Source organism: Anser brachyrhynchus (genome assembly GCF_964034855.1).
Source record: "Anser brachyrhynchus genome assembly, chromosome: 2".
NCBI classification, from domain to species: domain Eukaryota; kingdom Metazoa; phylum Chordata; class Aves; order Anseriformes; family Anatidae; genus Anser; species Anser brachyrhynchus.
In genome coordinates, this window is record NC_137695.1 from 148094481 (window position 1) to 148120237 (window position 25757).

Here is a 25757-nt window from a genome sequence, read left to right on the forward strand (position 1 = left end):
TATGGAAAAAATGGCAGTACTACTTACCTCTGCCCCTGAACTGATTTCCGCACAACCAGCTGAGGTGTTTCTGAACTCCTTATCGGGGATGTCTTACTTGCTCAAGTGTGGTACCATGCAAATGCCCAGCCCCATTTTGAGTCCCAGGGCAGTATGTTAATGTGACACCCTGCTCAAGTAATGAGTGCTCCTGGAATTAGCCCAGAGCTGTGTAGCGGAGAGGCATCTAAGTAGCTCCACATGGAGCCAACTTGGATTTGACATAGCCAGGGACACAGGTTTATTTGACTTGGGATAGGACTTTGTGGAGCCAACCCAAATGTCCAAAAGCTGCCTTCATGCTGCACTTCAGCTTGAACATGGAGTCAGCTCAGATGTGTCTGTATCTGTAGTACAGTATATCTCCAGAACAGTTAATCTGCTGTCAGATAAGGAGAAATTCTATGTTTTTGAAAGTATGCCTTTGTTTAAAACATAACAGTTGACTTACGTAAGAAAAAATGAAGCAAAACCAAAGGTGCACATTTGTATTTCATTTTAATACCTCTAGAAGCAATGAAGATTTAAGAAAATCTTTAATTTCCTCCCCCTGTTCTAGCATTAAAATAATACCACTTAAAATAATAATTTGCAATTCCTTAAATGAATATAGGAGCAAAACTAAAGATCATTCTTCTATCTCTAGCCATTCCTCAATATTTTTAACATGTGGGGTTAATTTAATGGGGGTGTTCTGTTCCATTCCCTTCTCTACTCAGTATGCACATAAATGAGGCATGGAAAAAGAATAGAAATAGAAACTGCATAAAGCTTCATTTCTCTAGACCCCTTTGTTCAGTTCAGTGCTGTAATGGAGACAATTGGTTTTGCCATTGAGTTCTATTTAGTATATTGTTTCTGAGTACCTAATAGCTGTTATTTTTACCAAATGTGTGTTCTCTAGATTAAATTCTTGTCCAAACCATGTTCCCAGATGTGAGGTAGGAATTTTTCTTTCTAACCAAAGTTGTCGTGTTGAGAAAGCTTTTCACCATGCTTAAACATTCATTGCCTGGGAATAATATGGATAAGAGAGGGCACATTCTAAAATAAAATAGAACTGGAGAAGATGATAAATATTGTTTGTGGCTCAGCTCCAGTGTATGCAATAGGCTACGGGAGACCTTGTCCCAGATAAAATCTGAGCACCAGACCAATGGGATAAGATAAATTTCTAAATTTTGAGAAGCTAAATTCTCTTGAGCCTGTTTCTTGGTGCCTCTTTTGCTGGAAAAAAATATTGAGAAGCACCATTGAACGAAATCAGGCATTGAGTCCAGGAGGTAGAGTTAATCAAACAAATGTATATAACATTTAACCTTGAGTAGTTTGGTTGTCATCATCTCTGATAGTTTGGACAAGCTGGTTAGAACGCAAACCTTTTACCATTTAAGTTAGAGTATTTGTGGCTAGCTGCTGTAACTTGTGAACAAGTTTGATAGCCTTTCCTCTGTCTAGACCAAGTGCTTGAATGAAGGTTACTTTTCTTTCTGATGGCTCTGTTTTGCACTGATCTTGAAACTAACAGTCATCTTTTAAATCATCCTTGTTTTGAAACAGTTGCAGTTACAGATGTTTGACATTGTTTGTGCTACCTCGTGGGCCAATCGAGACAAATGCTGTGAGCTTCCTGGCTTGGTAAGAAACCTTTTTCAGTAACTGTAGAATTTACATTTTTTCTCTTTTTTCTTTTATTGAGACATTTATTTTTAATGAAATGGATGGTTAAGAGTTTTCAAAAAAAGCCCAAGTGTACTTGAATTACTTGTCCTACTGAAAGTTAATGTGATGTATGTTTCTAAATCAAGTGGGTGCTTTTAAGGCACCCATGCAGTATTATGTCTTAGATTCATAAAATTCTTAACTTCTAAATCAAGGACATCAATTTCATCCTATCTTGATCTTTCCTTAGAGAGATGAGGAAAATTGCCCTGCCCTTCCTCATGCCTGTTCCTGTTCAGAAGCTAATAAGGGTCCTCTTGGGCCTCCTGGACCACCGGTAAGGTTTTCTTCTGGTTTTACTCAACTGTACCAAATTGTCCAGTGGCCACCATTATTCCAAGACATGTGAACATACTGCCATTGTATAACTAATAAGGTTAAGTTAGGGTTTCAATTATTGGCAAAGAGATAAAAATGACATTCCATTTATAGCAACAATGTCAAGTATTATGCTGTAAAAAAACTTCAATCACTCAGTAAGTGGAACTAGATAGTCTCCTCTAGAAGGCAATTTAACTTTTCCTTCCATCTCAGTGTAGTATCTTAGGGGATAAATTCCCTTTATCTTTGCTGGCTTTTGGAAGACGTCAGATAATGGATCGAACCAGACAACTGACATATGGGTGATAGAGGTCAGGTAACTCAATCTCACATCACAAGGCTGATTTCTGGCAGTTTAGAAAAGTTGTAGGCTCTGTTTACAGTGGTGTATTACTGATTTGCTTTAAGACAATCCAAACTAGTATGTTTGTAGAATGGTAGTGTGTTTTTTTCTTTTACAAATAGATTGAGAACTCTGATTGGCATCTTAGGGCTGCTGGCTAGGTAAGGTTGACATAAGGCCATTTTGTGAACAAGTTTAAACTTTATGTTTCTCTGCTCATACTGTGTTGTGGATGCTACAAGAGCATGTTGTGAAGGGAAAGAGACAGTGAAGAATGTGAAGGAAAACAAGTTTCTGAAAGTATTCAAATTACATGAGATACATGTTCAACAACAAAATGAACTTGCACATAAGACATTCACATATTAGATCCCAGCAGATGCTTATCCTAGCAACAATTCAGAGGTTAGTCTTTTTGCAAGAACTGTTCTTCAAGCTCTGGGTACAAAAACTTGAAAAGCAACTCAGGAGAACTTTCATTGAAGAAGTGTATCTTGAACAAGGAAAAAAAATACTCTGTTCTGTTCTCTTATTTGAATGTAGGTTATGAATCAAGTATGGATTAAGCTTTTAATTGCTGTGTATAGGTGTCCAGACTGTTTCTGTGAAAAAGACAGTGGGATAATTCACAAGTCCTTTAACCACATCTCACAGTAAAAAAAATGTTTAAAAATTATTTGATCGGAAGGATGTGTGTTGCTACAGTTCAAAATGCATGCAGATCAAGAAATGCCAAAGCTCAATCTGGGAATAAAATAATGTACTTTTATTTATTATATTTAGGATTAACAGTATTTTGAGTAGGATAGTTCTATGCAAGAGCAGATTTAAAATCAAGTAGAAAAATCATTGCCTGGTCAGGGGAGCATGTGATTCTGGAACTCAGCCTCTTCTGAGTGATATTTTTTTTGCCAGAGAATTAGATGGCATAGCACAGGAGAAAAGTAAGAGGTCTAGGAAAAAGCAGAGCAAAAAAATAAATAAATAAATAAATAACAGTGTATGTCTCTGAGCCAACCAAGAGTCAGAAAGTCACATGTGCTAAGTCTGGTCAATACTGCTCCAAGCTGTTAAAATATCATGTGACTTTTCTCTAAGCCAAGGATTTTTCTGTTTTAGGGATCAGGATTCTTCCATGTAGCCAGTTTTAAACATTATACTAAAAGACTCACAATAAAAGGCTTCCATTTGTATGGGACTGTATCTCTGGAATATATTATTTAAGATCTTTTAGAAAGTGGGTCATTTTGGGTAAGACAAAGTATTGTTTAGAGTTAAGATTATCTGGCAGTTTTCATTATGGGTTACTGTTTTTATGGCTTAATCTGCCAGAATTTGATCGTGCTGTTTGAATTCCCCCATGTAAAACTAAGATAGCACACAAACCTGATGCCTGCATTGTGAGAGGAGTGCTACAGAACTGGAGAAGGTGAGGAAGGAGACAAAAAACAGCATTGGAGTACTGGAGAAGTTTAATTGCAATGAAAACTTTCAGTATTTCATAGGTTTTAACCACTAAATAAAAGAAGAGAAGGAGGTGAATTGATTACAGTTGATTAAGAACTGTTTCTGGGGGAAAGTACTGTCTATACAGAGTTATTTAAAAATAACAGAAAAAGACATAACAGGAATTCTTGGCTAAAACTAGAAGTCAAAGTAATGAAAAATGTGAAATTAGTCACACAAGTTTAGTAGTGCTGGTGCTTAACTACCAAAATAAGTTTATGAGAAAAATAAGGGAGGCTTTTGTGATGTTTTCAACTTAAATCAAGGCTCTTCTGGAACGTGGGTTTTTACAATGTAAAAGGTTACCGGGTTCAAAACATGGCTAAGTGAAACTTGTTGTGAATCTTAAAACATATGATTTAATGGGTCATCATCAGGCTATTTTTAAATATATATCCTTACTGGGTAAAAAAATAAATAAATAAATAAAAAATAATGTTTCAGAGAACAAAATGGGAGAAAACTGTCTGGTTATGTTAAATACTTGTCATTATTCTGATGAGCATTTGTGTAGGAATTTTTAATCTGATAGAGAGATAGGAGAAAGGCAGAGGGAGAAGAAAGGGCAGAGGGAAGCTACTGGACTGGAATGCAGAAATGTGAGGACCTGGAATTTGGGAACTAGCAACTGGAACATGATTCTGTCAAAAGCATGGGATAAGATTTTGTGTTGGAGATGAGGCTTGACAGCAACAGAATGGGTTGTGGTTATAGAGCTGTGGAATGGAAGTGAGAAGACTGAAGAAACAGGGACAATGAGTAGAAAACTCATCTGAGATCACACAAATGAAGACTATATCACGATACCTTCATTGAAGAGCGGGAGTACTCTGGTACTACCAAACACTTCTGTAGTTAACATTCCTATTTAAAATAACACCATTCAGTTATGGTGCTGTACGTGGTCCTTTTTGAGTACAAAGAAGGGCAAAGTCCCTGCAATGCTTATATCCCAAGAGACTGAGCAATATACTCAAGTAGGGGAAGACGGAAATTGATCTGAAAAAAGTGAAAAACAATCTTTATTTATACTGTCCTAGAGGACAAAGCACATCCAACATGTATATGCAAAACACATTCATGGCAGCCATCCATAGGTATATACAACTCCAGTGTCTCAGATGATACTAATAAAAAAGTCAACAGTTGGTTAATAAATGATTAACAGATGTAGGCACCACTGAAAAAAAAAGTAAAAAAAGAGAAAAATGGGCAACGATTATTTTACCTAAGTGTAGCTCTAAATTTAATCATGGAAGATCTACTAGATCCTGGAGTTGTCCTTGGTGAAAAGTATTCCTAAGTAATTGGAAACTCGGCCTTTAACAACGTGGTGATCATGAGGAGGGCAGACAGATGTGCAGGAGGTTTCAGCATCTGGAGGAGAACCCATGACCACATGTATGCACTTCCATCCCTATGGCAGCTTTCAGTGTTATTGTGATGCTTACATGGTATGCATTCTTGGCTCTGGAGAGTAGTTACATACGTGTTTAAATCCACTCCTGTGTATGACCACACTTAAATATGTTCTCAGTTTAATTACTCCACTGGAAGAATCTGGACAGGATATTCACTATGATTCAAGAACAAGAATGAACTCTTTGGGCTGTTCTGGATTTCATTTCTGTTTATTTGAGGGTTTTGGTTTTCAGCAAATCCTGTGCTTGTGCTTTCCAGGGTGGCCCAGGTGTCAGAGGTGCCAAAGGTCATCGTGGAGATCCAGGTCCAAAGGTACTTTGCACAGCACTTTACTGTTGTCAGATGCACGGGTTCTCATTTTTTTCCTGCTGCACGTAAACTGTGAAATGAATCCCAGCTTGCCTCTGCTGTTGCTGGGGAAAATGCACAGAGAGATGCCATTGGCATTTGGTGCATCTCTTTTCATAACAATTGCTTTTCATGCTTGTTCCTTGATGAAATAAATAAATTTCAGAATGCTGCTATCACAGCATAAATCTATTATTATTATTATTATTATTATTATTATTATTATTATTTTGTATTTATAAAGGAACCAGTCCTTTTTTAAATGGAACCCGAACTGTTCACTCAAGTGTTAACTCATATTTCAGATGTTTTTGAGTCTATTGGCACTTAATTCTTCAAACAAAAGCTGCCTTTGTCCATGTGATGGGAGTTTAACTTATATTCTTTACAACTTTAGGGACCAGATGGACCCCGAGGTGAAACTGGTGTTCCTGGACCTCAGGGACCTCCGGGACCACAAGGACCCAGCGGACTTTCTATTCAAGGACTTCCAGTGAGACTTACTAAAGCAATAGGGTTCTTTTCTGTAATGTTTGGAATAGTACTTTATCTTAGATTGGACAGAAATATCTTTTGGTGTCCTGACCAGGATCTGAATATTAATATTTGAGTTACAATCACAGATCTGGGTTTAGCCTACTGTGAATGCATTCAGTGCCAACTTTCCTGTTTGTATTTGGATAGGAACTTCTAGGTAGCTGGAGGGACTTGATCAACCTTAGAATATGACCCAGATATTAGCATCCAGGCCTTGAGACATGGAAAAAGAGTCATGGTGAGGGTTGTAACATGGCCCCAAACCAAAATACTAATATTTTATCTTTTTTCTAGTTCTGGTATTGCTCATTGCAGATGAGTTCTGACTTGAAAAGTATATCCAAGCAAGAACACCATATCTGCTGCCAAAATTAAGCAATAGTATTCACTGCACTTAAGGAGTCTGTCATCACAGGAGATGATTAGAGTTTGCAATGCTGTTGTGAAATAAGTTTCAGAATATTGTCATAAAGACCCACTGGTAGAATAACATACCAGCAGGACTAATTTGTTTTATATACCTTTCCAGTAGATGGGTACACACAAATCTTGTACCAGATACATATATTTTTCTGCTAGACTTTTTTCCCAAATTTTCTATGGTAAATGCTCTTTCTTCTTTTTACAATACTGCTGTAAGAATATAATGAAATGATTTATCAAAACAGCATGTTCTTGAAGCTCTCATCAGAAAATAATATAGAATACATTAATTATAAGAATAGTTCTTTCATAGAAGATTGTGTTGCTGCATAGACATTAATTAGAATTAGTTTGTTATCTGGAAAAGTTTATCTTTATCATACATATATTCTATAGAAATCCAGTGGTTTCATTATTATAGGAAAAATTCCTGAGGGCTGAAGTGGATTCCTTTGAGCAAAAGAGAAAACAACTAGCTTTTTAATAAAATAATGGGTATCGTTTTGTCAGGTTAATTCTGAAGTCTTTTAAAATGAGTTTTATTTATTTTCTGGATTTGTTAATCTTCATTTACAGGTTTGTAAATTGAATCTGCAGGTTTGATTTCAAAATGAAAAAGTCTTTTTTGTTTGTTTGTTTGTATGGTTGTTGGTTGGCTTTTTTTTTTTTTTTCCTAAAGATGCTGAAAAGGACTGTTACAAATAGGAAAATAAGCATATATTTGTTTTACAATATGTGATTCTTAATTGGCAGGGTCCACCAGGTGAAAAGGGAGAGAAGGGAGATCTTGGTTTTCCTGGCCTGCAGGTATTCCCTAAGTTATTCTTTAACCTGTCACTTACTATGTTTGAATGTTGAATTGGCATAATTTTGAATTTAAAGCACATATCAAAAACTGCTGAGAAGTGTGTTGCTGTGGCGTGGAATTTGAGTGGAGGTTTAGAAGCAGGAATCTAGGGTGTCCTGGTATGCAGTGACCAAATCATTCAGGACCTGAAGAACCGGTTGTTTGTTTGACCTTGTTAAAAACAGAGACTGGGTCTTTATGGACTCAGAAACTATGGACTCTTAGATTTCTGCTTACATTGTGAATAATTGGTAGCATCTGCTTGTTTTGCCTTTAAATTCAGCAAATTCCTCCTAGAATTATGTAGGAGGATGGATCAGTCACTTAATTGTTCTTTATGATATCTTTCACAAGATCAACATCTTAGAAAGCTGTAAATTTCAGTTAATCTTATTCAATTTGGTGTCTGGTATTTGGTCTGGAGTTTGCGTTCCAACTTAGTGCTACTTCCTGGGGTCATTTGTTCTTCCCTTTTCAAATACTTTCCTTCTGATTATATCCCTCCAGTATTTGTCGGTTGTTACCAGGTTCCCCCCTCTTGTTCATATGTGCTAGGGATAGTAAACTCATACAGTCCTTCCTCATAAATCAGTTTTGTCAGTCTTCTGGACCACTACAGTAATGGTCCCAGACTGCTGCTCTGCAGCCTTCATGAGCCAGAGTGAGATTTCATCTGAGCAACGTGGAGCTCTGCTAGACGTAATTTGAAATCATATTCAAGCAGATATTTCCCCTTTGATATTGCTGCACTGATTTCAAACAATATGGTAGCAGACTCCATTTTAGAAAAAAAAAGAGAGAAAAATAGCGGTTCCATTTTGGGGTTAAGACACTGATTCCTGCAGTGAAGTTATATTGACAAAGCACTGCAATGATGTAGATTTCTTTACAACTTAGTGGCACAGGAAGCCTGATGTGACTAAATTGTCAATGTTATTAACAGAGGATTGTATTAGGGAATGTGAAGCCTGTGTTTTTTAATAATGTGCGTTTAACCATCTCTCATTTCACAGAAATACCTTCTTTACTAAATCTCCTCTATGACCCCACCCATTATCAGACTCCCTAGTTCCTCCCATTTATCCAAGAATGTGCCATACAGTTTCATTGGAAAGTGATTTTGTTGTATTCTGCTAAGTTGATCTCATCACTTGCCCTCCCTTTATAATGCTTAGGGTGTCCCAGGAGCCTCAGGTTCACCTGGAAGAGATGGAGCTCAAGGTCAAAGGGTAAGGTAAAATGAACAATTTTGCATTTGTTTTAAGAGTTTCCATTCCATAATGAATGTTTCCCAGTGGGGTTGATTTATTACTGTTTATGTCACATAAATTCTGTTGTATCTGGAGACCTATAACTCTGTGCCAGTCATCAGAAAAGGCAGAGATAGGGTGGAGACTCTTTCTTTCTACTAAATCAAGGTTGAGAAATACTAGATGAGTAATGGGGAACATGCACTGTATTTGTATTTAACACACTTCATAGGAATAGATGTTACTTGTGCCCAGTGCTGCCAATTCGTTCATTTGCTTACATGTTTAAAATTAGGTGGTGGGAAAATGTTGCATAATTAGCATGCAATGTAGTGCAATGATCTAAATTTGCTTTCTAGCTAACTAGTGAATAATAAAGACGATTGCAAGGGAATTTAATACTGAATGTAAAGCAACACCTGTAGAAACTACCGAAGTAAGGAAAATTTGAATGACAATATGGAAATTGTCAACCTAATTCTGCTTCTGGTAGATGAAGATACATATAGCCTGCGTAGAAATGAGCAAAAAAAATAGATCTTCATATTCAAGTGTGCAGTTAAACCTTTCTCCTTGGAAGGCCTTTCATTTCACTGTTAGCCAGGTGCTAGCAGGTGATTGGTATCACAGTACGATAGCATTGTTACTGTATACAGAAGAAGTTCTCTATTAAATATGACTTTTCAGCTTCCCTTCAACAAGATTTGCATGTTTATGATTCTTTTTTGGGGATATTTTGATGTAACTTTAATTTCTGAGAAAACTGGACCTTCCTTAGATTTCTGGCATTATCCTGTGGACTTGTTCTAAAAAAAATATCTCTATAGTGATATGTGTATTTGAGCTCACTACTATAAGTTTAAATGTATGCTTAAATACTTAAATTTAAGCACATGCTTTAAGCATGCAAGTTACTCCACTGAAGTTACCATAGAATTTAGGCAATGAAGGAATGCTTTTTTTCTAAAATAAAGAAAAGAAAGTAATTTTTTATGATAAAGATTTACATAGCATTATCATCAGATGAGCATTTTAATGAAACGAATTGCCTTCTAATTTTCAATGAACTTGTAGTGAAATATGAAGGTAAATGTATTATTTTTTCTACTTTATAAAACTGTAATGCTTTCTATATAGAAGCTCATTTTTTGCGTGTTTTCAGTCTCTTCTCTTTGACTGTATTGTATTTTTCCCCCTAAATTCCCCAAGCTTGGTGTCACCTGTTCATCCCCAGGTTAATAAAGACCCAGAGCCTGATGGACATTTGGATTTTTGCCACCATGCTTGTCTAATCTTGACTGTAGCCACGCTGAAGTGGTTTGGTTGTAGAAACTGTGTATGTGAGTGGTATGTGTTTCCTCTTTCTGCATTTCTGATCCCTAGTGAAACAAAGCATTCTGCAATTCAGGGTGAAGAGTACCCAGAATTTTTATTCTATTTATTGTCTTTAGCAGTGGAGGCACTCAGCCTCCATGTCTTTGTGTTAGCCAGCAGCTCAGAAGCGGTCTGGTTCTCCTACACGTGGAACTCAACAGGTTGACACAGAGAGATGATATTTCTCAGAAAAGCTGGGGGGAAGACTAGTGCAGCAAAGGCTTTTGATACAACCTGGAAAGGGCATGTGGAGCTTATTTTATAGAAGACCCCAGTGTAGTCTATAATGAGGCAGAGCAATTAAAGAAATTGGCAAAAAAAAGAAATTTTACGTATAATGTAACAGTGCTTGGTTCATGTGTTCACTTTCTTCTGGTATTAATCAAAGGAACTGGATAAACAGCCTAGATCTCATAGAATGAGGTCTGTTAGCCTGTTAATGTCTCTGTGTGACCCTTATGCAATACTGTCCAGCAGCAATTATTTCTATGGCAACAAACAATGATGTTAAACTAATTTTATGGTGTTTTAACTCATTTAATTCCCATGAAGTTATGACAACATAAAATTGCTTTTAATGGGTGAAGATTCAAACCAATGATTTCACTGCAGTCTCTTTGAAGGCCAAGCACTGGAGAAAGGCATAATTATAAAAGACGTAACTGCAGCAGCAGCAAAGGGGAACTGGAAAATTCCTTAGCAGTAAATTGCCTTTTTTTATGCTTCCTTTGTTGGGCTTCCACCTGTTTGCCAAGGTGCCAAACTGTTTTGCAGCTATTTTACTACCAGAACTGAGATTTTCTTCTTATTCTAAGCTTAGCCATCATTTCCTTGTTAGTATTTGTTATTCGCTGAAATATTTTACTTCTAGTATGGAGCCAGTGCCGTAAAGCACTTAAACAGATGGCTAAAACACACCAGTTTTAATGGGAGATAAGCATGGGACTGATATTTATTGGGAGATCTCTGAGAGCTTCACTAAACGGGATAATGTGATATTAGACTCAAGAGGTCCTGGAATCGAGCATTTTTTCCTCCAGTTGCTGGTACTTGGGATCAGTTCACTTTTACAATTCTTTTTCCTTCTTTTTGTTTTGATTTCTAGCATTCATCAATTCAATTTTACTGTTGAAATCAGTTGAGAAAAGATCTTTTTTCTTCCTCTTAGCATTTTAATTCAGCCATTAATCTAGAAAACTTCTTTCTGCTTTTTAATCCCCATTTTATTTTGCTTTTCATGGATTTTAATAGCTCATTGAAAAACTACAGCATCTCACCTGTCAGTTGTGTGAATTCATACAAAGATCATTTTCATAATGAAACACCCTCCCTATGAAAAAAAGGGTTATGTAACAAAAATACAGTGTGAAAGTTGAATCAGAGGAAGAAATGTATTTTCTGATAACAAAGCAAACTTTCTGACTATCCCTGATAATATTTTTAAACCTGTCTGGCCACTGGTTTCAATCTACATTTCAGAATCTGTACTAGGAACATTCTCCTACCCTCTCATCAGATCCCAGTTATAAAAGAGTGTCATAAAAGATTTTATAAAGTAGAAAATGTTTTCTTTTCATTTTATAGCTGGGGTGTGGTTGTTTGGTGTCCTCTCTTGCTATACCGTATTTGCAGCAGGCGATATAGAGTGGTTTTACTATAGAGAACAGATTGTGTTTCTCTACCAACTCTCTCAAGGATACCCTGTTGAAAGATACAGCTTGAATTGCACATGCTAGAGAATCCAAACTGATGTCATGCTCCTGGTGAGTATGTAGGCTGTAATTAGACTCTCTTGTGCATTTGGTTCATCTTTTTCAGCCAAGAGTAGAAAGTTTGGAAGCAGACTGAGACTGACCTTTGTTTATATGTGTAGGTAGAGAGGGGAAAAGTCTTCCCTTTCCCATATCTCCATGGCTACTATCCAAAGTTAGGTCACAACTGCAATCCCTGTTCTTTCTTGTAAAATGCAGGCCACTAGAGAGGACAGATCTACACAGCTGCAGTGAGAGAAACCTAATGATAGAATCACAGAATGATTGAGGTTGGAAGGGCTCTCTGGAGGCCATCTGGTCCAACCCCTGCTCCAGCAGGGACACCCAGAGCAGGGTGCCCAGAAGCACGTCCAGGCAGCTTTTGAGGTCTCCAAGGAGGGCGACTCCACCACCTCTCTGGGCAACCTGTGCTAGTGCTCAGTCACCTACACGGTAAAGAAGTGCATCCTGATGTTCAGATGGGACCTCTCATTTTCAGGTTTGTACACAGGGCTTCTTGTCCTGGCACTGGGCACCACCAAAACAAGCCTGGCTCTGTCTTCTTTGCACACTGCCTTTAGGTCTTTATACACATTGATGAAATGCCCCCTGAGACTCCTCTCCTCCAAGCTGAACAGTCCCAGCTCTCTCAGCCTCTCCTCATCGGAGAGATGCTCCAGTCCTTTGACCATCTTGGTAGGCCTCCGTTGGACTCTTTCCAGTGTGTCCCTGTCTCTCTTGGACTGGGACCCCCAGAACTGGACACAGCACTCCAGGTGCAGCCTCACCAATGCTGAGTAGAGGGGAAGGATCATCCCTCTTGACCTGCTGGCAATACTTTGCCTAATATAGCCAAGGATACTGCTAGCATTCTTAGTGGCAAGGGCATAATGCTGGCTCATGTTCAGCTTGGTGTCTACCAGGACTCCTAGGCCCTTTTCTGCAAAGCTTCCTTCCAGCTGGGTGGCCCCCAGCATGTACTGGTACCTGGAGCTGTTCCTCCCCAGGTGCAGGGCTCTGCACTCCTCCTTGTTGAACTTGGTAAGATTTTTGTCAGCTCACCTCTCCAGCCTGTCAGGATCCCTCTGGATGGCTGCATGGCCCTCTGGTGAGTCAGCCACTTGCCCCAGTTTCGTTACATCTGTGAATATCCTGGGAGTGCACTCTGCCCCATCGTTCACATTGTTAATGAAGATGTTAAACAGCACTGAACCCAATACAGAGATCAAAACCCATTTCCAGTCAACAGTTTGTATCAACATGGATTAAGTGGGATTCAGAGAATCACCGAATTAAGGTTGGAAGGGACCTTCAGAAGTCATCTAGTTGGACACTGCACTCACACAGGTCTGCTCAGATCAGGCTGTTCAGGCCCATGTTAAGTTTTATCTTGAATACCTCTAAGGATGAAGATTCCATAACCTCCATGGGCAACCTGTGTCAGTATTTGATCACCTTCATAGTGACATTATTTTCTTAACATCTAATCATAACTTCCCGTTTCAGCTTGTGCCTGCTGCCTCTTGTCCTGTCATTGTGCACCTCTAAGAAGAGGCTGGTCACATCTCTTTTTCCTTTGATCAGGTAGTTTAAGCAGCAATAAGGTTGCCCCTTAGTTTTACCTCCTCCAACCAGAGCAAACTCCATTCTTTCAGCCTGTCTTCATATGCCCTGTGCTCCAGCCCCAGGCCAGTTTGGTGGCCCTCTGTTGGACATTCTCCAGTACGTTGATCTTTCTTGTACTGGAAAGACCAAAACTGTACACAGCACTCCAGAGGTAGTCTTAAATGTGCTGAAGAGAGGGGAAGGATAGCTCTTCTGAACCTGCTGCTGAACCTGCTGCTGGCTGCGCTACTGCAGCCAAAATGTGGTTGGTTGTCTTTGTTACAGGGGCATGCTGGTGACTCACATTCAATCCGTTGTCCCCTAGGAACCACAGATTCTTTTCCAGGAAGGCGCAGAAGTGCAGCTGTGCATGTCAATAGGAGCTGTGCCACGTCTTTTGCTCTAGGGATCTGTTTAATTTATAAGCAAAAGCATAGTCAGAGGGATGCAGATACAGAAGGAAAGGAATCTTGTCTTCAGGATTCTAATTTTAGTAGCACACTGAAAATGCTGGAGTTAAAACGAGTAATTAACAAAAATATGCAAGAAATATGTTTTAAATTATGAAGAATTAATAAGGAATTGATTTCAGACTATCAGCTCACAGACAGCACTGGTAGTTTCACAGGGAAGAGAGGAAATGCTCAGTCAACATTATTATTGTGTGTTGAGACAGAACTAGCCTTTTGTGATTAAATAAAAGGTCTGTGTTCTAAGCAAAGCTTCCAAAAAGCCACATTTCTGCTCTTTTTCTGAGTTAGCTTTAATTAAAAATAGCTCATATTGCTTCAAAATCTTTTGGGAGCTACACCTCAGATTAATACACTGAAAGTGTTTAGTAATATTTCTCTGATGGTCACAGTGGTTTGTTTTGAGAGGAGGAGCATTACTTATAGAATTTTTTCATCAGAAAAAGATGAAAAGAAAGGTGAGGCTGTCATGGGTCCCAGCTAGCAGTTGTTTTTTTTTAAACATATTCAAAAATTTGGAAGTCCTTCAAGCCTGAACTCAGTAGCTTCAGTTGAGGATTTGTCAGTGTCTAGTCCTACTTGAACAATCACTTCTCCACAAAGTTTGAGCTACCAAAAGCTGAAGAGTTTCTAGTGAAGTCAGTGGCAGTCTTCACTGTCTTCAGCAGGGTTGAGATTTTATAGGGATTTCGGTGGTGCCTATATTTTTTGATGCCATTTGTATTCCAGCAAATAATAACATCTCTAATAAAAATAAAATAAAATAAAATAAATCATTGTAGCTACATTGTTTCTCCATAACTGTTTTTCATGCTGTTAGCAAAATATGCTCCAGTTTACGTTGACCTTACAAAATAATACTCATCTTGAGTCTAAACTGCCCTACCTTTGAGGTCACACATCCAAATCTGTCCCATCCTGCTCTTGGTCATGCAGTGGCCCATTGGTGTCTTTGTACACAGTCATTCCTACCCTGGCTATGACCCCATCAGAGATAAAGTGCTGTCGTGCTGTGCAATCCCTCCAGGCATTCTGGAGATAGTTAAGCAAAGAAGAAATTTCAGCAAATGGAAGAGCGAATAACATCTTTAAGGCTTCAGCGCTCTGAGTACAGCTTGCGAATTCTCACAGTACTGTATTTTCCTCTGCATTACACAGACCAAAACTAATGGGAGAAAGAGCCAGAAGAAATAGATTCACAGTCTTTCTGCCAGTTTCCTGTTACCTTCTAATCTCCTCTGCTCACTGCTCACAAGTTGAGAATGAGTATCAGATCCTTTCTGGCCATCAGGTGATCTGAGTAACATCAGAGCAGCACAAAGATGTTCAGTCTTTAAGCTGACTAAATAGATATCGCCATCCTCTCCTGTGAATCAAACCTCTCTTTGACTTAATTTATAAATAGCCAATTTCACAATTAACAAGTACAGTAGGAGGTGATTTATGTGACCAAGAAATACAGACACAGTGCCAAGAGAAATGAATCCTAGGAGAGTAGATGGGAGATGAGTCCTGAGCAGCCAAAAGTAAGAACTACGCTTAGAAGAAAGAAATTGTGAATTATATTAAAAGAAAATGTGGTATTTGTGGTTATACTGTTAGCTCTACTCTTTAACTTGGGTGGGAGAAGGGATGGATGTACAGTGTTATTTTTATGCTAGATCTTAGTAGTCAATTGAAGGCTTTCCATTTTCTTCTCCACTAGGAAAATTAAGCACTTAAAGGGGGTCCAACCAATTTTCATCCTGCGTTAGGACTGATCAAAAATAAGTGGAGATTTAAAAGCGTTGCTTTGAAAATGAAATATACATGTAAATATGAAGATATCAATTTTCCTGAAGGTCATACAGATTACAAAAACATGTCAATAGTCTAGTTTGCATTATCTTATAGGGGCTTCAATGTTACTATAAAATTTCTGACAGCTGTCATTGTATTTTTTCAACTAAATGCTTCTTCTTGAGAGTGTCTGAAAACCTATTTCATCGTTTGTAATGCACTTCAAAGTTCCTTATGCCATTCTTAGTTTCCTCTAGAAATACCAATTCTGAAGTCTGAACATACTTTTCTTACTGTGGAAATTTATTTGAATTGAGCTAGGCTTGCAGCTTTTCTCTGTATATGTCTTAAAACTGCTGTGATACAGTATCTTCATTTCAGTGCCACTGTGGTATTACGTTTGCTTATGTTCTTATTGTTATGGGGGACCTGCTTTGTACCTTGAAGCTTCAGGAATCATCTGGCCATGCTGTGAAATAGGAAAGTATTTCCTTATCAAGCCAAAGGATGCATAGCTGACATGACATGAATTGGTTACATGGCTTATTTTACTATTGAAACACCATTCTGGTGGAATTTAAAACAATCCTTTTGAGGTACATGAGAGATAATATTCTCAAACCATTTTTTTATGCCACATGAAAGCAGTTTTGTTTCACAATTTCCAAATTACATAAAGCATGCTAATACTAGTCCATGCTATATTAATTCTATATTAATTACTAAAAAAGTCTAAGAAAAATAATTTCAGAAGAAAAGTATAAAACAAAAAAGGAACTATTTTTTTTTTCCCCTGAAGCTCTACAGGATACTGAGAACTAGAATGTTCTTTACTCTGTGTGTGAGCACAAACACTTTCAAAGCCTCATTTTCCTTCTACTCATACGTCCAGATTCTGGTCTTGAGCCAGTAATAAGGTCATATTTCTCCTTTTTAGTTTGTATAGTAATTAAGTAATTAACTTATCACTAGGCTGCTCAGAAACCTATGCTTTATAGCATGTGGACACAAAGCGTGTACTTTGGTTAATTTGCAAGAATACTTTACTGATAGTGTATTTTCTTCTACATCTGGTCAGTCTTTCTTCTCTGATTTGCTTGCTTTCCAGTCTCCAAGTTATCTTTAGTTTCTGGCTCTCATTTCTGGAAGCTCTGAAGCATGTTCGTAATGTAAACCACATGAATGTTCCTATCGAATTCTCATTATGCTGCTTCCTGAGTCAGGACCTCTGTGATAGCTAGTACATGTGTACAGTATTGCTGGGGAGAGAGATATACTCGCAGTTATCATCTTTCAGCACTTAATCCATGGGACTATGAACAGTTGCAACCAGTGAGAACAGGATCCATCTTGTCGGAGAGAAGTTTGCCAGTGTACCCTCTCATCTACCACATTACGGCAGCATTATAAGAGAAATTCACCCAGAGGTGAAAAGTGACATTACAAAGGGTTTTGTATTTTAAAGTACTTCTTACTTTAAAAATACAGTGAGACTATAGCTGGATTTTTTAAAGTATTGGCTACAGTATAGCTCCTTTCCAGAAACAAACCCTCCCCAGGGCAAGTAAGAGAATTTTCTTCTGAAAAAAACACTACCACCAGTTCTTAATTTAAGAAGAAGAAGAGAAAAAGAGATATCCTTCTAGATGAAATGGAACAGATTAACAAATTATTTATAAAAAGCTGATAATATTATATACATTTTTTCTTTCCTAGGGCCTTCCTGGCAAAGATGGACCCACAGGCCCACAAGGACCTCCTGGCCCAGTGGTGAGTATTGCCCATGGAATTTGTTACTGTAAAAGTAAGCAGGACTTTGGGGGATTATAGGTCACTCTGTTATCTGGGCATCAGTGGATAGGCCAAGGCCAAGGGTTCTCCTTGGAAGCTAAAATTCTCATGACTCACAGGGCTGGCAGAGAGCTGCTTGTCCAGTGTCATTGCTTTCCATTCTCACTCAGCTCAAGAAAAAATGTCTCCCATGGGAAGGAGGGAGAGTTGTTCCACCAATAGATTGGTAGTTTGTTCTTGAGCTAAATAATGGCACTATATAAGGGAAATTAGTGCTGTTAACATTTAGGGCAAGAATTTCTTTTTGTAAGAAATTCCAGTTAGGATTGCTAGTTGAAGTGAATTGCTCAGATTTGCTGTGGCTGGAGGTGTGTGCAGGTATTCAAATGCTCTCACAGAGTAATCGAGAAAGACAGCAGAAGTCACATTCTGCCTTCCAAGCAAGATATATGTTGTCTCCAGAATCAGTCTCATCCTTCTCAGCTGGGCTGGTTAGGTAAGGTTAATATCTTTTTGACAGATTTAACTTAGGTAAAACTGATGATGGTGTTGAGTATTCTCCATGCATAGAATCGTAGAGAATCATAGAACACCCCAAGTTGGAAGGTTCCCACAAGGATCATGGAATCCAACTCCTGGCTCCACACAGGACTACCTACAAATCAAACCCTATTTCTGAGAACATTGGCCAAATGCTTCTTGACCTCTGGCAAGCTTGCTGCCATGACCACTTCCCTGTGGAGCCTGTTCCAGTGCCCAACCATGCTCTTAATTGTTTGGACAATCTACTAGTTTTATGTCTTTCTTATATTGTGGAACCCAAAACTGCACACAGCGCTTGAGGTGAGGCTGCACCAGTGCAGGGTAAAGCGGGACAGTCACTTCCCTCACTGGCTAGCTGTGCATCCCCCTGAACACAGCAGTAGTGTCACAGGATTAGACATATTTCAGCAATCCATTCCTGTTTAAGAAAGCACACAACACAAGTCAGTTTTTCGCAAGTACTTTTCTCAGGGCTGTGCTCTTGGTGCTCTTTTCCTGTAACATGTACTCCTTAGTCCTCTCTCCCACCATCTTCGGTCTTCGATTGGCAGAACTTTCTGTGTCTAGGAGATGTACCTACCACACTGGCTCCCTGGAAATACCTTTCTCACTCCAGCTTCAGGCTCTTTACTTAGCTTATATTCAACTGAGTCAAGGGAGAAGGTTTCTGTGTTATCCTCTTGTAATATGAAGGGAAATTATCTGTCAACCCAACAATTGTTGGGTTGCCCAGTCCATGGTAACCTGTTGGTCAGGAACAATTCAAATATACCAGGAAGATGTGGAGTAGTACAGATATATTGAAGCATAACCTATTTTATTTGTGGTATGGCATATGAAAAACCAACACCCAGATTTCTGCTGACTCTGAGTACAGTCCTTTTCAAGGAGATCAAATGAAGTCCAAGATCATCTGGATAGGGGTGTCAAAATCCAGACCTGGAATTTTGTTGTTAATGTGGAAAAAATCACCTGTGTTTGTGTTTTACCATTTTAAAGGATTTTATAATACAAACAATATACACTACAACTTGGAAGTATTAAGTTGTTTTGTTACAGTTGGCCAGATCAGGAAACATAACAGTTTGTACTGATTGCAATAAATAGATATTAAAAAAAGTAAAATCCCATGGACAGTCTCCTGATTTTTGCTCTCCTTCTGAATACTAAACTAACAAAATGAAATAGTAATAAGCTCCCAAATTAAAAAATAACAGAAGAAATCAGTTCAATAATTGTAAAAGACTAACTTATTTTTTGAGCTCTGAATGGAAACCATAGTTTTGTAGTAATTCACAGTACCTCATGGAATTTATTGAAATGTTTTATTAAATATTAAGAAGTATCAGAAATGAGAAAATTCTGTTGCATAAGATTTTTCCCTGTTTGTCTAGAAACAGATGATAGGAACAGGTTACATGGTATGAGCAACTTGGCAGCCCATGAAATTTTTGTGGCACTAATATAAATTAAACAAAAACACTAGCAATTTAGGACTCGTGTGATTCTATGACCACAGAAAGACCATTTGTAGCATTTCTCCTTTTATGTGGAGAAGGTATAAAAGAACCTGATCAAGATCAAATTCAGCACTGTTGTAGTCTCATACTCCCTATTTTCCCTGCTTTTGTTGTCTTCACTTCCACACTAGACCTCTGTCTGAACAACAGGCTGGATTAGATCACTGCTGCTTCTCCTCAGCAATTACCTTGATTGCTATCAGGACAGGACTAAAAAATTTTCCATGTCCATGATTTTGGTAAGGAGCAGTCGATAAAGTTTTTTTCTGCTGCAGTTAAATTATACTAATTTCTGGCAGTACATAAATTAAATTAATACTTAGTGCTTTTTAAAAATGTTTTACAGCTTTAACGTACTTTCCAAATCTTTTCTGTGTCATTCCATTAAAGACACATGTTGCTAATTGCATAGAATAAATAGAACTGTATGCCTAATATTTGGTTCCTAATATTTGGCTCCTCAGGAGCCAAGGAGGTAGAAGTCAGCAAGCAGCTTTAATAATTTTTCTGAAATTCAGAAATGGAACTTTTAACTTTTTTTTTTTTTTTTGGTGAGGATAATTTTTATTTATTTCAATTTCAGTAATGTATAAAAAAAGAAAAATGGTCTGCTTCAGTTTCCTTTTATTTGAGTCACTGGCCATTAGGATTTTGTAAAGGATCACACTTTGCCACAAAATGTGTGACCTTCTTCTTTCAATACGTACCTGTGCTTAACAGTGCAACTGTAAATGATCCCTAAATTCTAAGTGAAAGAATATTGCTCTGTGTACATTCTCTCCATCACAGTTATTTCTCTTAACGGGCCTCATGGATGTCAATTGCCACCACCACTAAGTATTTTCTTTCTCCCTTCCTTGTAGGGCATACCTGGTGCTCCAGGTGTTCCAGGTGTTACAGGAAGCCAGGGGCCACAAGGTGATGTTGGAGCTCCTGTGAGTAAAATAAATTAATATGAACATATTTGCTCTTATGCATTGATTGGTTTCTGATCACGGCTTCACTGTTTTCAGAACTTCTCAGGATTTATATCTTATGATCTTTTTGCAGCTAGTTAATCAGAATGTCATATCGGTCTTTGTTCATTTTTCATACGTAATTTATTTGTTGATCTTACATACAATGTTTGGAATACAAGTAAGAGAAAGTCAAAAGAAAAGGTTAAAACACAGAAGTAAAAACATAGCGGTATATGAATTTGAGGTCACTGTGTCATTGCTTTCTCCTTTTACTCCTTTGCTTTACAAGTTAAAGTATGCCTTTTAATTAACCTGAGTATTTCCATAATAAGTTTATTCTGACTTTCAAACTGTGAAAATATTGTATGAATAAAAAACTGTCTTTAGTGATTACTTTGTGTTTACATCAGGGCAACTGACTAATGTTCAGGGCTTTTTCTATAATAGCACTATAAATTTCAGCTGCAGGAAATTTGACCAGCAATTTCATTCAGAATTACACCCTCTACACCTAAAATCTGTATTAAGAACCTAAGTTTTTCTTTCAAATAGTATTTCATTTATTATCAAGTAAAACATTTTAACTAGAAGAAAGGAATCCAATTATAAAATGAGTGTATAAATTACATAAAAGACAGAGCTAGAAGATTTACAGTGGACCTCTTTTTCTCTGTAACGGTTCAGATATATTTTGTAGTTACATTTGAGCATTTGATCACTTGATTAATTATGAATTGTGCTCTTTCCCCCCACACACAAATTAAAGTGAATATTCTCTTTAAGTTTTAAAGGTGCCTGAATGTGACAGTGTATACTTTTGACTTGATTTGTAAAACAGATTTTATTTTATGTTTTTCAAAATCCGGTTTGCTTTGGAGACCTAGTCCAAGGCAAGCATATTTATTTGGTTAAGTGGGAGTGAAATGACTAATAATGTGTAAGCAAAGGTAATAACCTCATGCCCAATTCTGCATAGTTTCTAAGTGCAATCATGAAATCTAGTAAGATTTGATGAGATATGGAACTTATTACTATCAATGTATAACATGTTGCCTGTTCAATTCATATCCAAACACATGTTCCAGATAATTGAACTAAATCTCCTAGAGTGTAGATATTCCTGTGAGCCATGTAAGACCTTTACTGCAAATGTTTAAACTCTAGTAGTTCCACAAAAACAGCTAGGTAGGTGAAAACTAATTGAATTTCAATCACTATCTTTCCCCAAAATAGAGCAATATAAAATAGGCCTAACAATAATCTTGCAGTCTTTGTAGGTCCGTATCTCCCTCCCCTCCCCGAGTAGGATAAACTATGTTTTAAGCACATACCAGTCAGCTGGTTAACTCTTCATGCAGACCTTTCCTTGCTTCGGGAGCTCCTGAGAGATATTTAGCCTATCCCCAAAACCTCCATTGGTGAGGTCATAACTGCCCCATATATCTTGTCTCAATGCATAATGATCCTAACCAGCGTTACAGTATTATCTTGACTGTCATACTAAATTGTCTACAAATGTTACAAACTTTTGTCTCCCATCAGCCTCCTCTTCTTCATATTCAATGCTAATTTTAGACCCATTTGAGCCATAGAAGTATGTCTCCTGGTGGCCTACCCTTGCTGCCATTTTAAACAAGAGAATTCAGTATGTGACATACCCCTGAGAAAGTCATATATTCTCCATGTAATTGTCAAAGGTGAATGTTTTTATGAGTACTGAAATGGAAAAAGTATATTCGTTATTGTTAACATAGCTTCCTGAAACCTTTGTTTTTGTTCATGTTGCAAGGGAGACGATATTTAGGGATTAAAAGTTTTAAGATGGATCAAAACAAGAATTAATTTTGTATTGAATCTTTCCATAGGGTGCTCCTGGACCTAAGGGAGAAAGGGGTGAGCGGGTAAGTATGTTCACTTGTTAGCTGCCATATTTTTTCTGATCTGGCCTTGTATTTTATAAAATGCTTTCTGCAATGATTTATTGTTCTCTGTGTTTACAGGCACAATAGTTTTCTCCTGTGCAATCAGGCAAACTTTCTTCTATTCCAGTCATTGCCTTATATATAGGTATATTAATATTTTGAAGGTGAGAAATATGTGGCATTAAGCATGTTCCCAAATCTCTCACTAGGGTTATCTTCTCAGACCTCTGTTTGCTGGCTAAAAACACCAATGGCAACCAGGGAAATCCCAAAACTTCTTAAGCTTTTTTCTCATCTGCAAGGATATAATCTCGCAGGGATAATAAATGTTTTTCATTGCACTGAACATTTTCAAGACAGAAATGATGTAAAACAGTATTACACTGCTGCTTTTGTTACCCAGGGTGATCTCCAGTCCCAAGCAATGGTGCGTGCTGTTGCTCGTCAAGTGTGTGAACAACTCATCCAGGGTAAGTACGCTGATGGTTCGTATGCTCCTATATCTAGGATACATCTCTTCCTGCCACAATTGCTTATAAATAGGATGTTTTTCAGAGCATCCATGGGAATCTGTCCATTTTAGGCTAGACTGTCAGTATTTATGGTCCAACTAGATTTATGTTCAGCTGAATTTATGTCCAACTAGAGCTCATTACCATCAGATATCTAAAAAAAGACCTCGAATTGTCTCCAAGTTATTAGAGTATACAGAAGCTTTTGCAGTAACAATTTGAAAATTTTACAGACAAAATACCAAAAAAAAACCCCACATCAAAGCAAGGAAATGAGATTCTACACAATAGTTCTTCGCCTTTTCTATATATTCCCTAAACCGCTGTTTCTCCATCAACAAGCACACAACTTCGCATTATTGAAGTTCCCCAGCATGACAGACCACAGCCTTGAGGACCTGCCAGTGCTCTTTTCAAATTTCACTGAACCAGATTCTCCACTGCAAATTGAAAATGATGACATTTTTCTCTTGACAGGTCATATGGCTAGATATAACTCAATCCTGAACCAGATTCCCAGCCAGTCTGTCTCAACACGAACCATTGCAGGACCTCCTGGGGAGCCAGGTCGGCCAGGGGCTCCAGGGCCCCAGGGTGAGCAAGGATCACCAGGCATGCAAGGGTTTCCAGGAACTCCTGGTCAACCAGGAAGACCAGGAGAAAGAGGTAGGCTTTATGTTTGACATATACAAAAACACACCTCTCTTTTCTGATACACTGCGGTGGCTTTGGTCTCCCGGATAAATGATTTCTGAGGACAAAGTTTTCTCTCTAGCTGATTGTTGAGCTCAACACAGACCATAATGAAAGCTTCTAGTCGTGAAGGTAATGTGTGATTTGACAGGATCAGACAGGTTTAATGCCTTACTGTTGAATATTGGTGGTGTCTAATTGTGCACGTCACATTTGCATCGTAGTAGAACTCTGCAGTAAGCTGGAGCTATGTAAGTGTAAGCAAAGGAGCTTTTGGAGAAGGTCAGCTACAAAATTGATAGGTTTGTGTTGCAGAAAGATTGAGCTTTTCTGCTAAACTTGGGACATGTCTGTCAGAAGATTTCTGAGTTATGGTAGTTTGAAAGGAGCAAGTTTGTCAGAAGAGGGAAAAAATCTTAGTTTATGAGGGATTAGGGGGATCAAGGACAGGAAATGCTGAGATCACAGAGAAATAATACAATTAACTGTTCATGTACAAGAATTCCCTATACTCTTACTTGTAGGCTATATCCCTTTCTCCTTTCCTCCTCCAGCACTGTATAATAAAGAAACAAGTTCCATGTTTTGGTTTACTCTCTCTGCAACCCTGGCATTCTTCGTAGCACAAACCTCACAGAGGTAGCAGTGAGGACACTGCTTGTGAAAGTGCTTTGAAGACCCTCACACAAGGAAGTGACCAAAAGCCCAAGAGACAAATGTGATGTTCAAGAGCAATGAATTGGTGTTGCTGTTACAAAGTCTGCCAACTGGAATTTTGAAAGCAAATTATTTTGAAGGCATTTCAGTTTGGCAACGTAGTAGTTCTAGTTCACAGTAGCCATGATGGCCAGCGTTAAAGCATTGTTTTGAAGATGAAGTCTTTGTGTAGACTTGTGAGTTATTTTTGTCCTTTTTTCTCCTCAAGACCATAATTCTAATTACCTTCTGGAAAAAAGAGGCAAAGTTTCAGGTACTGGCCTCTCAATCATGGTGCTGCCTGCTCCAGTTGAGAGAAGACACTGTCCAGAAAGAATGATGAAGGAGAGGGCAGGGGAAAGGATGAAAGAAAATTGGAAGAGGCAGCAAGTTAGGAACTGTTTTCAAAAGTGATGACCCAGAGAATGAATGCAGATCTCAGGGTAGCTACTTTCATAGTCATACTCATGTATTTTAAATCGCTTCTCAGGCAGGAACCATTTAAGCACACAAAATATTTTACTGGGGAATGGAGGAACCAAAAGCACAGGGTATAAAAAGGGAAACCCATCCAGCATTTAGCACGCATTGCCCATTGTGTTTGTTGTGCTGAGGCCGAGACCTGCATGTTGTAGTGCCGTGAAGTCAGAGTGATAGTCACGTAAATGGAACATGGTGGGGGCTAACCTGCTGTTGGTAATATTCATCTTGAAGAAACAACATTGGCAGTAGAGTGATTACAGAAAGAGTAAAAGCACGTTAAAAAAGAATATTAGGTGGTTATAACAAAATAATGCACTTCAATGTGGCTTTTGTGTTCACTTTCCTGTCTCTATAGATAATTGATGTTAGAAGGGACTGATTTTGGCAGGTCGTGCTTGTGGGGAGTTTCATACTTGGTAGAGAGCAAGCTCTTATCGAGCATACTTCGAGAAATATAATCAGTCAGCCAGAACTCTGCAGATTTTCCTGAAGTGTGATGCCAAAAATTTAGTGTTTTGCTATATTTATAGCTTAGAAGAAGATTGTTTTAAGAATGAAGAATCTATGTGTAAACTTAAATACAAAGTAATTAGCTAGTTTATTTGGAGTGAGGATGGTTTTTAGGGCATTCACATAACTACAACCTTGAACAGAACCTGGAAGGAAGGGGAAGGAGCTTGTTCAGAACCTAGGAAAAAATAAGGATTAACTTACTAGTCTTGAGGATTTAATTTCTTCAGAAGCAACTGAAATCGTAGATTGATGCATGATGGATATAATAGCAGTTTATTTAACAGAAAGAAACATTTTGATTTGACATTTTCATAGTCTTTTTCTAAGGGATTGCTCTAAGCTAACTCCAAACCAAAGCAGTAAAAAGTAGAAATTATTTTTACCAGCT

At 38.1% G+C, this 25757-nt stretch overlaps 1 protein-coding gene across 6 annotated transcripts in view; it reads left to right on the forward strand.

Moving 5' to 3' along the window:
* The window catches only part of COL14A1 (collagen type XIV alpha 1 chain), a 127638-nt gene that overhangs the window by 91674 nt on the left and 10207 nt on the right, over positions 1–25757 (forward strand). For all 6 annotated transcript variants that reach the window (XM_080578761.1, XM_080578763.1, XM_080578765.1 and 3 more), the window contains exons 35-45: positions 1600–1677; positions 1952–2038; positions 5612–5665; positions 6099–6194; positions 7415–7468; positions 8684–8737; positions 17454–17507; positions 20455–20526; positions 22416–22451; positions 22876–22942; positions 23462–23650. In XM_080578761.1, the coding sequence (XP_080434887.1) occupies positions 1600–1677; positions 1952–2038; positions 5612–5665; positions 6099–6194; positions 7415–7468; positions 8684–8737; positions 17454–17507; positions 20455–20526; positions 22416–22451; positions 22876–22942; positions 23462–23650 (841 nt within the window). The remainder of the gene's footprint in view (positions 1–1599; positions 1678–1951; positions 2039–5611; positions 5666–6098; positions 6195–7414; positions 7469–8683; positions 8738–17453; positions 17508–20454; positions 20527–22415; positions 22452–22875; positions 22943–23461; positions 23651–25757) is intronic.